We start from the raw sequence: 15,200 nt of genomic DNA, 5'->3' as shown, positions 1-15,200 counted from the left end.
AATTATTTATTTTTTTCTATAATTATATTTTATTAATTTTCATAAACATTTACAGAGATTTTGGGTTTCCATTCATTCATTGTTGCACTATTCTCTCTACCCTCCTCCCAGTTTGTTCTTGTCCAGATGCCACAGTGCTTGTCAAAGCCAGTTCTGATTAATCTTCTTTGTCAGTGTGTCCTTTGCCATTCCCTATCACTCCTCCCTGAGAGAGACTTCACCCTGAGTCATAAGGAAAAGGGGATGGCGTATTCTCTTAGCTACTTCCTGCTGAAAAGGGACGCTGTGGGTTTCAGGGTGAAGATCTTCTCTCACTACTCTAAAGGGCCCCTTTGGCAGTAGGAAACACATAGACTATTATGGAAATTGATTTTGGAATTTAGATGCACTCTTATTGATTGTACTTGGCCATACATGTTCATATCCTTGAAGATGTATCATGGGGGTGTTGCAACCTAGAAGACACAAATTTGATGGCCTTTCTCCTGCCAGGTTAGTTCCTCAACAGCTCGCCTGATAGCTCCAGGTGATGTCTGGATCCAAGGTGGTGCCCCGAGGTCACTGAAAACAAATCTTATGTTGTTTGGCAAGAGAAGAGAAGGAGCACCACATTCCTTTTCTAATATGAGAAATTAAATGCTTTCTAATGCCAGGATGTCTCCTTTGTGCTTGAAAGTGCTATTTAGAATCATTTCAATCTATGACTTTCAGCTGAGCATAAAACATAAAAAAGAAATGTGCTACCTGTTATTATTTTTAAAACATTTTTGAAAAAATATATTTGGGCTACAAATACAACATTCAGAAAATTGATGAAAGTACTTCTTTTTAAAATCTTTATTCCATACTTTGATAATGAACATAAAGTATAAGGTAAGTTTGTTAGCTTTTCTTAATGCTTAGAAAGTGCTGTGACATTCTGTGTGTGATAGTATAAATAATCTGAAATATTGATTTTTTTTCAGAGAATTTCACTGTCACGACCTGTGCCCTCTGATTCTAGGCTTGTGCCCCATTGTACCACTGGAGGACTGAAATGAAGCAGGAGAGAGAACCTGTTGGAACATGCTTTCTTCAAGATGGAACAAAGACTGTTGAGTATGCACCGTGCAGATCAAGTATGTATCGGAAGTTGTACCAACTTTAAAGGGGAGCAGAACACCTAGTTTGTAAAAAAATATGTGTGTGTGTGTGTGTGTGGTCTGTGAGTTTTCCATAAAATGAAAGCTTGTGTATAATATTTTAGACCTGTGAGCAGAATTCTGAGAGCAGAATGACCAGATGAATCATTCCCATTAAGGTGAAGAAATTACATATATGTGTCTGTTAAATGAGTTAAAATAAAGCTCATTTTTAAGCACTGTTTGTCAGAAGATGCTCAACTAAGTCTCTTACCTAACGATGCTTCTTCAGTAGGATTGAGGCACTTGTATGCTTATAAGTTCTGTGATGTAATTCTAATGGTACTAAAACTTGAAAATGCACTGCATTCTATTAGTAACTATAGAGAGACAGCTTAAATTGGGAAGTGGAACAGAAAGCTCAAGTCTGAGTCTGATACTTCTTGCTCTTCATCATTTTCTCTATTAATTCATTCCCAATCTCATCCCTTTCTTGATGCTTCAGAAAATCCCATACTCTCCTGTTATTGTGAAGTGCTGTCAAGCTGTGACTCATAGTAACCGTGTAAGCTGCACACTGACACCTTGCCCTATCCTGTGCCATCCTTATCGTCTCTACCAAGCTGAAAGCCATTGTTGCAGTCACCTCTCCCCAGTAATATTTAAAATTTCAAATGAAAATATATTTGGAAAACTTATTTTGAAGATTTGTGGTTTGATTGTTATTGTTGTTGTTAAGTGCCATGGAGTTGTAGACAATTCATAGCGACCCTGTGAACAAAAGACCTGAACACTTGTATAACTTTCATTGTTTCTCAGAGTTCATAGGCAAACTGTTTACAGAAGTGGATGCCACTCCTGCTTCCAAGCTTGTTTTAATCAGGGAGCTCCACCAAACACTGTCCACCATGGGTAACCATTATCGCATTTGACACACCAGTGTCACCCTGTTTGGCATCACAGCAACCAAGAGTTACCTCTGTAGGAGTTAACCTCTGTACAGCAAACTGACACACCAGTGCTATGCCACTTAGAGGAATGTTTGACCACAAACAATTAAAACCAGTCCTGAGGGCCGTAGATTAAAATCACCCAGCTTTGCCTTTCTACTCACTGGGCCAACAGAGCTCTCTCTAGTCTCACAGCAATTCTATGAACAACAGATCTGACATCTGACAGACAAGCATTGAACACATACGAACAGATGATAGACAAGCAAACGTATGCCTCGAAGCTGTTAACAGCAATAACATGCAAAGACACTTCCTCAATATGAAAACTGACAGATAAATTCTGCAGTGGTCTTCCCCACTCCCAACCCCTACCCCCTGTCCCAGAGGCTGTAAGGCGAGGGCCCAACTAACCCCTAATATGATGGCTCAGGCGCCAGTCACTCCTGCCCATTATCTGCAGGCTCCCCAGTGAAGATGGCTCAGGCTCAGCTCCCCGCTGTGTGTTTGTTTGTTTGTTTGTAGACTTCCTAGTGCAGCTCCATGTCAGGGTGCTGCCACTTGCAGGCTTGAATGAGAGGAACTGACACAGTGACTGTGGCAGTGCAATCAGGTGTGTCAGAAATGGTGAGGTTGTCTCGGTATAAGGCAAGGTTCAGAGCCATTGTTCAAAGGGTTGCTGTGAATTGTAGTTAAATTGATGGCACGTGACAACTACTGAATTCTTTTTTTCAATATTGGGCAACTCATAACATCAAAGCAAAAGAACTACTCAGTCTACGAAATTAAAATTATCCTCTGAGAAATGACAAATGATTTTTTGAAAAATCTCTTTTTTTCCTTAGCCTACTGCCATTACCCCATTTCTGTCAGTGGTATGCACCAGGAATCACAATCTTTGTTAGAATTTGTTGTGATTAAATGCCATCAAGTCAACCATGACTCACAGTGACCCTATGACAAGGGATCTGAACCCTGTTCTATCTTTTGTCATAAAGCCTGGACAGAGGAAGTTGACAGCTTTATCTGTTGTCCATACCATTTCCATCTCCACGTTGATATTGTATTCTTTGATAGTGAGTGAACAATTTAAAGACAAAGTTAGTGTTATTAATTCCTATATTGCTAAAATTTTTGTTTTAACACACATTTTATTCTCCACAGTTTAAGAGAATCAGTGTCTCATTTTGGGTGCTGGCTTGAGGGGCAGGATTTTTCTGTCAGTTCTGGACAAAGGTTCTTATCTTGGTTTGGCACGGTGGGCCCAGAATTCCTTGGAGATCTCCATGCAACTTGGTTTGGCATGGTGGGTCTGGCATTGCTTGGAGATCTTGCTAAAATATTGTTAACAGTGAGAAAATAGCTATAGCTATGAAGAATGAGTTAACCCTTGTGTGACTTTAAATGATGCATACAGCACCTTCTTATTTCAAAAACATGAAAACTATGATTGTTACAGTTAAAATAGTGTTTGGTTTATTGGGCATTTTTTTTTGTTTGTTTCAGTGTTTTGGTTTTTGGGTTGCTTTTTTTTTTTAATGTCTAAAGCTACTGAGTAGCTTGAGTGAGGATATGAACCCAGATTTGTCTTATTCCAAAGGAATGGTTTTCCTTCACTGCTTGTTTTTAGTTTCATTTGTATGAAAGAGCCTGAAAATGTGCACACTAATGATGATCCCTTGTGTGTATGTTAGGCTAGTAGTTTTCATCATTTTGCATCTTCAGCTTTGAACAGTTCTTTTGTAAACATGTAAGGCAGCACAAATAGAATGTGTCTGTTGTATCATGCTTTCATTTACATGGTGTAAATACAGAAATTATAAAAATCAGTTTAAACATTACATGCCTATGCCAAACAAAGATCAAGGCAGTAAACAAAAGCTGATGGGCCTGTATTGTAAATAAAGTTTTTGGTACACAGGCACACCCATTTTTTTACATACTGTCTTTAGTCATCATGTCTTAATTGTTGCCAAAGAGATTGCATAGCCTGTGAAGTTTAATATATATACTCTCCCAGGCTCCTGTACAGAAAGTTTGTTGACTTCTAATTTCAATATTGAAACTTCAATATTGAATGAATAAACGTATTAAAAGTCAAGTGCCAGTTCCATCTCTGTGGTATATAACAGCAAAAACAACATCAAATTAACTAAATCCCAAAACCAAAGCCATCGTCATCAAGCTGATTCCAACTCATGGTGACCCTTCATCAGGTTTCCAAAGTTGAAAAGTCTGAATACAAGTCCATAGCCCCATCTTTGTCCCTCAGAGAAGCCAGTGTATTTGAACCACTAACCTTTGGATTCTCAGCCCGCCAAGTACCATACTACAAAAACTTACCTAGCCTATTAGAGAAGAAATAAGCAGTCTAGGTAAAAGAGGGAGGGGGGAAGATAAAAAGGGAGGAAGTACCTTTTTCTTAATAAGTCCAACTTTTAATAGTCTACAGTCATTTTACACATTTTTTTAAAATTCAACCTTAGAAATATTAAGCTGCATAAAACCCAAATTGAGACCCCTGGATGGGTGGTTCAAGTAATTAATCTGTTTGGTTGCTAATAAAATCACCTAGCAGTTACCTCAGAAGAAAGGTTTGATGATACACCCCTAGAAAATCAGCCATTGAGAACCCAGGGGAGCACTCACAATTCTGCTCTGACATCCGTGAGATCACTATGGGTCAGAATTGACCCAGTAGCAAACAGTTCTTTTTTAATAGCCCTGGATTACATAGACAGCCTGTTCAAAGAAAAGGTACTCAGGAATAGGAATTTTAAAGCCTAGATTATATTTCCCCAGTTCCTGATAACCTTAAGCTAGGGGTCTTTGGGGGCATTTAGGTGCACTGCTAGCCTAAAAACAGAGCTTCTCTTAGAATTTGAATCTACAGGTTCGAGGGACAAAGATGAGCAGTCTCTTCCTCCTGTGATTCATAGCCATGAAAAACCAGTGGAGGATCAACTTTGAGTTGGTTACAGCTTGATGGCAGTGAGTTGAATTTGAGCTATTGATCTGCCCGTAGTGGTTGATTCATCTACCCACACAGAGTGGTTGTTTATTATTGACTCATAGCATGCTGATTTGGACTAATGAGGTATAATTTTAGTATGTTTGATCTTCTTCATAGGTCAGTAAATTATACAACCTAGTCATTTTGTAATGATTTCAGTAGTGCTATGCGTTTTGTGCAGTTACATTGCTGACTTAGGTGTTTGCTTGGTTTGCTGTGGTGGTGGTTGATGTTAGGTGCTGTCAAGTCCAGTACGACTCACAGCAACCCTGAGAACAACAGATCTGACTCCTCTCCTATCCTGTGCCATCCGCACTCTGTCTGATACACTCAAGTCTGCTGCTTCAGTCACTGTGTCAGCCCATCTTGATGGAGTTCTTAAACTGACACTCCATCCTTCCAAGCATGATAGCGTTTTCCAAGGAATAGCCAGCTTTTCGTAGCAACAAGTCCCAAGTGTGAGAGATGAAGCTTTGGCATCTTTGCCTCTAAAGAGCTAGTGTTTTTTGTCTTCTTACTTTCATTGTTGAGAAGAAGCACAATGAAATACATTAATGCAATCAACCGTTTTTACAAGGAGCAATTGATTACATTGTTGGAGTTATAAAATTATTCCCACCCTCTTTTTTGATGTTTTTCCTCCATTAACATAAACTCACTGCCCCTTAAGCTTCATGTATAATTTTTTGAGTTGTTGTTGCTATGATTTTAGATATGTCTTAAAGGCGCAGAATGCATAAAGGAAGAGTTTGTGTTTTTTTTTTTTACTAGTTAAGCTAAACTATTATTTGGTTTTAAGAAGACTGCAGAAGGTAGTTTTGGTTTAAAGTTTTGTGATTACTTTAGGATATTGTTTCAGGTGTTTATTCAGTCTTCAGTGTTCTTGAAAATTGGGAGTTATGAGGATTTGAAATTCTGTTTTGTATTTTTCTTCAGTTGATTTGGGGTTGGGGGGGTGTGTGTGTGTGTGAATATTCTTTCTTTTTAATAATTTTTATTGTGTTTTTGAAAAAATTACAGAAAAGTTGGATTTCCATTCATTCATTGTTGTATATTTTCCTACCTACCCCCTGCCCAGATCATCGCTTTTCTCCTTCCCCCGCCCCCTTTATGCTTTTTTTGTTTTTTTGGAGATTTTAATGAACGTTTATAGAGAACTTGGCTTTCTAGTCAGTCATTGTTGCACATTTTCCTCCCTGCCCCACCCCCCAGTTTGCTTTTCTCTCTGAAAAATTAAAAAAATTCTTTCACTGTTCTACAATATCCCATCCCCAGTCCACTTTACTATGTAGCTCTTACTCTGGACTGTTGTCGTGCAACTAATACCTCATCAGATATTCTGTTTAAGCAGTTCTCTCCCTCATCTATTTCAATGCAGTGTACATTTAACATGACCTATTGGGCAGTCCAGACAAGGAACTCTATTACCAACTTATTGCTGAATTAGGTTTGCTTCTCTATCATTCCTGGCTCTACATAGTAGGCGGGGCACATTGCTGTTACCTGTGCCACAGGTTATGGTGACGTAAATGTTCTTTTGGTTCTTGGCTCAGACTTAATGTTTTTGTTCTCCCTGCTTGCTTTCTGATAGTATTATTTGTACATAGACTTTTTCAGTTGGGATATCTACTTGGAGTTTTCTTCATTATTCAGCAGCTGTCAACTGCAGTGCTGCCTCGAGATAGCACAGCTCCTCAAGTATAGATGAGCCCAGGTTCTGGTCCACCTTCCTTTATTTACTAGCTGCTTGGCTATCATCAAGGGGCTGTGTAGTGGCACAGTCTATTACATGTTATACTCTATACCAAAAGGTCTAGAATTTGACTCCAACAACTTGCCATGGGAAAAAGATGGACAAGATCCTTTTGTAAAGATCTGCACCCTCTACAGTCCAGTGGGAGGTTCCCATGTGCAACTCCACAGTGATAGCTTAAACCAGGGTCATATTTACTTAAGTTCCCTAAGCCAAAGTTTCCTAATCTGAAAATCCTTACAGAATACTTGGCTTAGTCTGCTACCTGGCTTGCAATAACAAAATAAAAGAATTTGGCTCCTCTTGTTGTCATAATTAATATTACTATTTTACAGTATTATTGTCTGATGTGGAAAATGAAAGCAGTTATTAGTTGTCTGTAGAAATAAACTCTAAAGCTTTCACTGAAATAGATTTGATATTCAACATAAAATTGAAAAAATTTATGTAAAAACTCACTTTATATGTTGTACTTGTTAAAAAAACATTTTAAAGGATAGTTAGGATTTTTGGATGAACATTCTGGGAAACCAACTAAAGCTGATAATGGTACAGTAAGATAATTGAAAAAGAATGTCTTTATAAACAGCCTGAAATAGTTCCCCAGATGCAATTTGAATAAAGGAAATAAATGGTTGACTTGAGGTCAGAGCAAGAATTCCTTAGTGTGATTCACTAGACCCTGGAAACCCCAGCATCGCATTTTCCCACTCCTTCTTGTTCAGAAAAATTTACTTTGGGTGAGGGTTACACTCTTGAGGCTGTTTTTTTCAAAATGTATTCTAAATTTGGATATTAAATGTGTAATCTTGGGCAGTTACCAAGTTTTTCAAATGGGTTAAAAGTTCTTGATGGGATTATTTGACAAATATTTTTGGAAATTTGTTTTCTTTATTACTGAAAATAGGTATATTATTTTTTGGTTCCTGTATTTTGATGACAAATAGAGTGAAAATAGAAAAAAATTATATTTTTTGGCATTGGCTGTAAGAATTATTTGCTAACTGAAAGTTTATGTTTTCCATTATTTCTTTTTATCCTCAAAATAAAATAAAAAGGCATTTTTCCTCACCTGCTTCTAGGTATACAGTATTCCTTAATTTAAATTTCATTTAAATTCATTGTCTAATATTCAGAATTATCTTTTTTGAAAACTGCAAAAAAAAAGGAGGAAATGGTTATAAGAGTACAAAACTGTTGAGTCTAGTGTCAACTGGAAAATACTTGAAAGTGTTGTGTTTACAATGTGCATTTTAATTTGACATTCGTGCTGGGCATGGTGAAGGAACTCTGGTGTTGCAATGGTGAACTACACGGCTACTAATGAAAAAGTTGGAATTTCTGCCCACTAACAGCTCCAGTAGAGAGCTCTGATGGCCTTGTGGTAAGAAGCTGTGCTGCAGGCACACCGTTCTAATCCACCAGCTACTCCAAGGGAGCAAAATGGGCAGTCTCTTCTCAAGTGTTGGTTCTGACTCAGCGGTACACAACAACAACTTAGAAAAAAAAGACATGAAATCTTCTCGCCTAATGGTTGTTGTTATGTGCCTTTCAGCTGAATAGACTCATTGCTGACTGTCCTGAATTTTCAGACAATAAATTGCACAGGAGATTGCTTGTCTGTCTCGGCTGAGCAGCTGGTGGATTCACACTGCTCGTCTTTGGGTTTGCAGCTCAACTCCTTACCACTAGGCCGTCAGAGCTCCCTCCCAGGATGATTCCAGCCTGAGCTTCTCTTTTGTTTTGTTGTGAAGTGCCATGGAATCATTTCTGGCTCGTAGAGACACTCAGTACAGCAAAATGAAACACTGCTCAATCCTTTGCCATCCATACAACTACTGTGCTTTTAGCCTGTATTTGTGGCCACTTTATCATCTTGTCAAAGATCTCTGCTCACAGCTCTGTTCCGTTACAAGGTGTCGCCGAGTTGTAGTTGACTATATGACAAATCCCACCATCTAAACATGTTGAGAAGAAAATTGCACATCTTGAGCTTCATGAGATGTTTACTGAGTTACATCATTCCTAGTACTCGTGTTGTTAAAAATAATTTTTATTTGGTATAATATTTTTAAATGTATGTATAGGAAAAATGAATACATTAAGAATGCATATAATTTAGCAAAAACATAACTGGAAGGTAATAGCAACTGCAGGATAAGGGAGAAATTTCCACTTGCAGTTGTGTGTTGTCTTTTTTTTTTCTGATTACAGTTTTTAACCTGTAGGTGCAACTGGTTAGTGTTTTCTGTAATCAGTATGTTTTTGTTGTTGTTACTTGAAGTGAAAACCAAATTAGAGCTGATCTCTAATAGGTTTTCAGAGGCTTTAAGTCACAAGGAAGAGATTTCTCATCTTTCTCCCACGGAGCATCTGATAGATTCAAGCTATGTGCTTTACGATTGACAGTACAGCTTCTTGCTACTAGACCACTAGAACTTCCTATACAGTGTTTGGCTTTTAAAAATTGTCGGGTTTGTGTATTGTAGAGTCGGAACCTACCCATTACTGTCTCTCCAGTGGGTTTTCAGAGGCAGGTAGTCACAGGGGAGGAGATTGCCCATTCTTCTCCTAGGAGCCGCTGGTGGATTCAAACTGTGTGCCTTCAGGATTGCAGTGCAGTTTCTTGCCACTAGACCACCATTGCTTTCCTTTTTTTAGTTATTGATTGAAAACCCACTATGCAATCAGTATAGGGGGTCTCGTTAATTTTTTTTTTTTTAAAAAGACCATATTAGGAAATACAGGTTTATTGCACACAGTTTTAATGATATGAAAGTTGATTCCCTGGGTAGGTCAAATGGTTAAGCATCTAGTTGCCAACTAAAAGGTTCGTAGTTTGAATCCAACTAGCAGTGCTTCTCTTCTCTTCCGTTACGTGAGAGTAAGAGGGAGAGGATGCAGTCAGAGTGATTTTGGTTCAGTGTACTTTCACCAAGGAGCTCTGTGGCCTACTAGTAAGAAGCGAAGCTACCTTTAAATCCCAAGGCATGCAGTTCAAATCCACTAGCTGCTCTGTGAGAGAAGGTGAGCAGTCTCCTCCCTTGCGATTTACTGCTTCTGGAAACCCACTCAACGGTCAGGTATGGGTCGGTCCCCATGCAATAACTCAAAACAACAACAGCAAGTGCCACAAAGCGAAAGTCTGGCAGCCTACTGCTGTAAATAAAGTGTTTCCGTTGAAAATCTTGTGGAATGTAGTTCTACTCTGACACACAAGGGATTGCTTTCAGTTGGAGTCTGTTGGATTACAGTACGCTTTTGTTTTTTTTAAATTCCACACAAGTTTGTGTGTGTGTGTGTGTGTTTAAATATAATCTTGCTGTTAGTTGTGGTTTAAAAAGTACTTGAAATGCAGTCTCTTAGGTTAACAATTTTTTTTCTTTGGTGTTCAGTGCAGGTACTTTAATCTCTGTTTCCTTAGAAAATGGTGCTTCTGGGGAGCTCTGGTGGCCTAGCGGCAAGAAGCTGCACTTCAATCCCAGAGGAGTGCAGTTTGAATCCATCAGATACTCTGCTGGAGGAGGGGCAATCTCTTCCTGTCAGATACGATTTGACAGTACACACACACAAAATAATAAAAGAAAAGAAAATGGTGCTTCTGATCATACATACTAACATTATTACAATGTGATAATAACCAGCTAAGTGCCTGAATGAATGAAACCATTGCATTGTTTTAGGACTATAGTGATAGCAGATTTTTCTCATGTTTTGTTATGTGTTGTTTGTTTGTTTGGCTTGTATATATTTCCAATCTTTTTATTTTAGAAAATATTGATGCTGATGGACAGGGATTTTGTCAAGGAGGATTCAGCATTGATTTTACTAAAGTAAGTCCCCTCATTTACGAGAAATGATATTCTCATCTACTTTGTTTTCCAAACTGTGGTTGAAAATGTATTGCCTTCCACAAAACATGTATTGCCCAGTCCTTCATCTTCTGTAAAACGATTAATTATTTAACAAAAACAGCAAAGAAATGACTCATATTATTTAATATTTTTTGCTTTATGGGGGTCACTCCCTTGCTGGCAAACTTACTTGTTTTTAAAGAAGGAGATATCAAAATGGAAATGGAGGAAACGAGGGAAGTCCTCAGTAAGTGAGAGTACCTATTGTAGTGTACTAAAATTTTCTGAATTGAACTGAAATTGCTTTCTCAAAAAAGGTTATCATTGGAAACTCTGTCACTCAATAAGATTTAGTTCTGTAAAGCCTGAGAAACGTGTATTTTAGCTCTTCTTTTTGGACCTTCAGGCACAAGATGATGCTAAAGCATTTTCATAATTCAGAGTAATTTCAAGTCCAGAATCTCTGTGTACTTTTTATTACATGGAGATTATTATTGTGTAATATACTTTTCAGAACTAATGATTTTATCTCTATTTAAATTAAGAATTATTTTTCTATTTCTAAAGCCAACTTTTACAAAGTATTATTCTTTTCATAACTTTATGTATGGGATATATGAACATTTTTTAATAGTTTCTGTCAAATTGAGGGACTAATTCCTTTTAGAAGAATCTCAAGTATATATTGATTAGGTTTGGTTTGTTGTTGTTTTTTTTTTAAAGAGTCCCACAGAATGCTATTTTCTTAGAAAATATATGCAAATACAAGTCTCATAAATTCATGGAAATAACAGAAACTATAATCTTGTGATACACAATTATCAAGAAAATGTATAAATTGATTGAATTTTTTGCTTTTGGCATCATGTTTTATAATATTAACTACAGTAGATCAAATACTAAATTGTCACTGCACCTTGTCTGTTCCTTTACCCTACCTGTCTACTAATCTTTGTTGCCTTCAACTTTTTTGTCCCCTCCCTCTTCTATTCCCATCATCTCTTCTTTCCCCTTCCTATTGGAACAGTTATACATTTCCTGTTCCAAGTTGCTAATTGCAGTTGGGTCCTTGATTTTTAATTTACTTAATATGATATTGCATTACTTATAAGTCCAAAAAATTCAGAAGTCAAAGAGATAACGTATTTTGATATAGAAGGAACATTGCATGCTATATTTTAAAATATGTATTGTATTTTTGAAAGAAGTAGCTTTGTTTTCTGTACTCATGTCTGTATGCTATCATTTCAGAACCATTTTCATGCCATGATGTCATTGCTAATTTTACTGTTGAGTTTCTTAACCCCACTTCTGGGAAATAAAAATGAGGTATCATTTTTAAAATACAAAGTGACTTTAAGACTAATTTCTAAGGATCTTTTGTAGAGCCAAAGGCAAGCATTTGTCTGTTGAAGGGTTGAAAACATGAGTATATATACATTTGGAGGAAAAAATTCTCTTCCTTTCAGCAATAAGAAAATTAAAATAATACAGTTAATAGAAAATATCTTGAGTTGGTTTGTTACATTTCTGAAAAATGCTAGTCAAGTAAAATTTATATATATGATATACTTTGAAATATTTATCTGTCAGATGCTAAAAATTATTTTAGTGGAAGAGAAAATTTCTTAACAGTTAGTGGTGGAAGAATTTGTATGAGTAATCACAGTCATGATGTACAAAATTAAAGAATGATAGTTTTTCTATTATATAACCCAATAGACTTTGTGCTAGTACTTCAGACCAAGTATAGGGAGCATCTGAGACTCACAGAATACGTATCTATATCTATATATACATTTGGAAAAAATATATATATATATTACATTTGGAAGCAAGAGTGGCATCCACTTCCTAAATAACATCTCTGGAAACTCTACAAACTTTGATAAAGGCCGATGGTTGTAGAGGGGCTTCAGGCCTTTTATTTACGGAGTTGCTATGAGTTGTGCTTGACTCAAAGACAGTCAACAATAACAACAACATTTATATATACTTAGGTATTTTCTGTATATTAAATGGGAAGTATTACTGTTTTAATTTCTAATTTTTATTGTATTTGGAAGAATTGCAGTGCAAGCTACTCTTTCTAAATATGCGGTTTTGTGTTGTTTGATTCAATATAGGCTGACAGAGTACTCCTTGGAGGTCCTGGTAGCTTTTATTGGCAAGGTAAGTTAATATTTTTAATTCAGTGACTTTATGTCTCTAATTTACCTGGTTTACTCTGTGCCCATGTGAATGATTTTCTTAAAAAGCAAAAAAATAGAAAATACAATTGAAGTATAGGCAGTTGCAGTTTATAAACAGCTGCTACTTAGGTACCAATTAGGCATCGGTCCCCTTAAAAGCCTATTATTACATTAAAAATACAAGATACATACAATAATTTGTATTAACCAGTGGGCCTTACTTTGTGATGCACATTTAAACATTATTACTATATTATTATGTTATAGATATTTTAGGAAGTCTTGTCTTTTTATATATATATATAATTTTTTTCCCCCGCAAATAGCATAAAAACTTTTATTAGGTAGTTTTTCTGGGGGGAAATTGTCTCATGTAAACAGAAAGCAGATACTCCAAATAAAATAAATGGCATCAAATGTCTTTCAAATTGACCAGTCTTGAAATATATTGCGTTAAAGATATTTTCACTCCATGAAATTAAACAATATCTTTCAGTGTCTTTTTATAGCAAATTTTGGTATTTCAGTATATTGCCTAAAAATGACATTTGTTAAGATTCTTGATGATGGGAGATTCTCTTTAAGTAGAAATTTCAACTTATAGAATGATCTTCACTACATTAAACATAAGGTAATAAAATAAAATTTTTTAAAAAATCCTGTTTTTGATGAGTGAGTGAGCAAATATTAAATTGTCTTTAATTTTTTTATAACTATAAATCTACTAAGAAATATATGACTCATTGACATTAGATACGGACATACTTCACTGTTGCAATCTGTACAAATACAACTTAAAGATCTAGAAACAGAAAGCGTTCCTATTCCAGGGACCTCCTGTTTAAACAGTCAATTATACAATATTTTTTTTATTGTGTGTGTTTGTGTGGTAGAAAATAAATGAGATTTAAAAAAAAAAATTATAATTATAATTAAAAATAGTTTATTTTTGATGGTGGTATACACTTTTTATAGCATAGTCTCTAATTTCTTCATAAGTCACTGCTTTTCTGTTTCTGTACACTAGTGTCTGTGATGTAAGCATTAGAAAGCACGTGGAACTGATATTTCATGGGCAAACTGTGACGTTCTGAAAGCTCATGGTTTTAGAAGCATTTTGAAGTTACTCCCTAGAATATTAAATGATGATTTTTCTCACCAGTCTTGAACCCCAAGGACAGGCTCCTTAAGTGTTCAGGACTGTTTGATTAATGGGATCTTACTGAGGTATTTTTTTTAAATATAATTAATTAGCATTGATGTGAAGAAAAACTTACTTTATTCAGTCATTGTGGAAGACCTAACTTTTGTAATTTAAACAAATGTTTGACATACTATTATATTTTACAACTTGAAAATAAGGAACTAAACCCATCTTATTGTTTATTTACATTTGTTTTGCCATTGACAATGTAGAATTACTCATTTAGCTAGTATTTTGACGTTATTTTCTGCAAAAACATGCTTGCTTACAAAGACAGAATTCTGTGTGGTAGTGCTCCGATATGAAAACATTGTCAGTATTTGAAACATGTAACTATATTGATTATACCGAGTCATAGCCGACTCTCCAGTGGGTTTTCAGAGATAGTAAATTGCACAGGATATCGCTCATCTTTCTTCTGTAAAGCAGCTGATGGAATTAAATTATATTATTTATATTAGATTATATATTTATACTATTTATATTATGTTATTTATATTATATTAAATTACACACATACATATACATTTGTTATTGATTACATCGAGTATGACTCATAGTGACCCTATGAACAAAAGGCCTGAAGCCTTTCTATAACTATCGATATTTATCAAAGTTCATAGAGTTTCCAGAGGCATGTTGTTTAGGAAGTGGATGCCATTCCTGCTTTCAGTGCATATGTATACATATACATATGTACACATATACATATGTATACACACAAACACATATGATTTGTTGTTATGTGGTGTTGAGTTGGAACTGATGTATAGTTGACACCTCAGTGAGTTGTTTCATAGCCAATAAATTAGAAGGGAGGAGATTGCCTATCTTTCTACCCTAAGCAGCTAGTAGATTCGAACCACGTGCCTTTGGTTGACAGCACAGCTTCTTAACACTAGGCCACCAAACTTCCTTATATAGATTAGAATATACATTTTATCTATGTTATATAGAATATAGATATAGATGATTGTTGTTATGTGCCATTGAATTTGGGAGGAGATTGCCTGTCCTTTTCCTGCAGAGCAGCTGATGGCCTCAAACCTTATGCCTTCAGGATTGCAGCACTGCTTCTTGCCACTAGACTATCAGAGCTAATATATATATATA

At 36.1% G+C, this 15,200-nt stretch overlaps 1 protein-coding gene across 3 annotated transcripts in view; it reads left to right on the top strand.

The window, feature by feature from the left end:
• The window catches only part of ITGAV (integrin, alpha V), a 123,415-nt gene that overhangs the window by 48,700 nt on the left and 59,515 nt on the right, over positions 1-15,200 (top strand). For 2 of the 3 annotated variants that reach the window (XM_006878771.1, XM_006878772.1), the window contains exons 4-6: positions 1,004-1,118; positions 10,609-10,670; positions 12,818-12,863. In XM_006878771.1, coding sequence (XP_006878833.1) covers positions 1,004-1,118; positions 10,609-10,670; positions 12,818-12,863 — 223 coding nt within the window. The remainder of the gene's footprint in view (positions 1-1,003; positions 1,119-10,608; positions 10,671-12,817; positions 12,864-15,200) is intronic. The other variant, XM_006878773.1, reaches the window with a different exon arrangement.

The sequence above is a fragment of the Elephantulus edwardii genome, unplaced genomic scaffold, assembly GCF_000299155.1.
Source record: "Elephantulus edwardii isolate Elephantulus edwardi_28Jun2011 unplaced genomic scaffold, EleEdw1.0 scaffold00001, whole genome shotgun sequence".
Taxonomy (NCBI): domain Eukaryota; kingdom Metazoa; phylum Chordata; class Mammalia; order Macroscelidea; family Macroscelididae; genus Elephantulus; species Elephantulus edwardii.
Note: the sequence above shows the minus strand (reverse complement) of the source record. Positions and strands in the feature narration are given on the sequence as shown.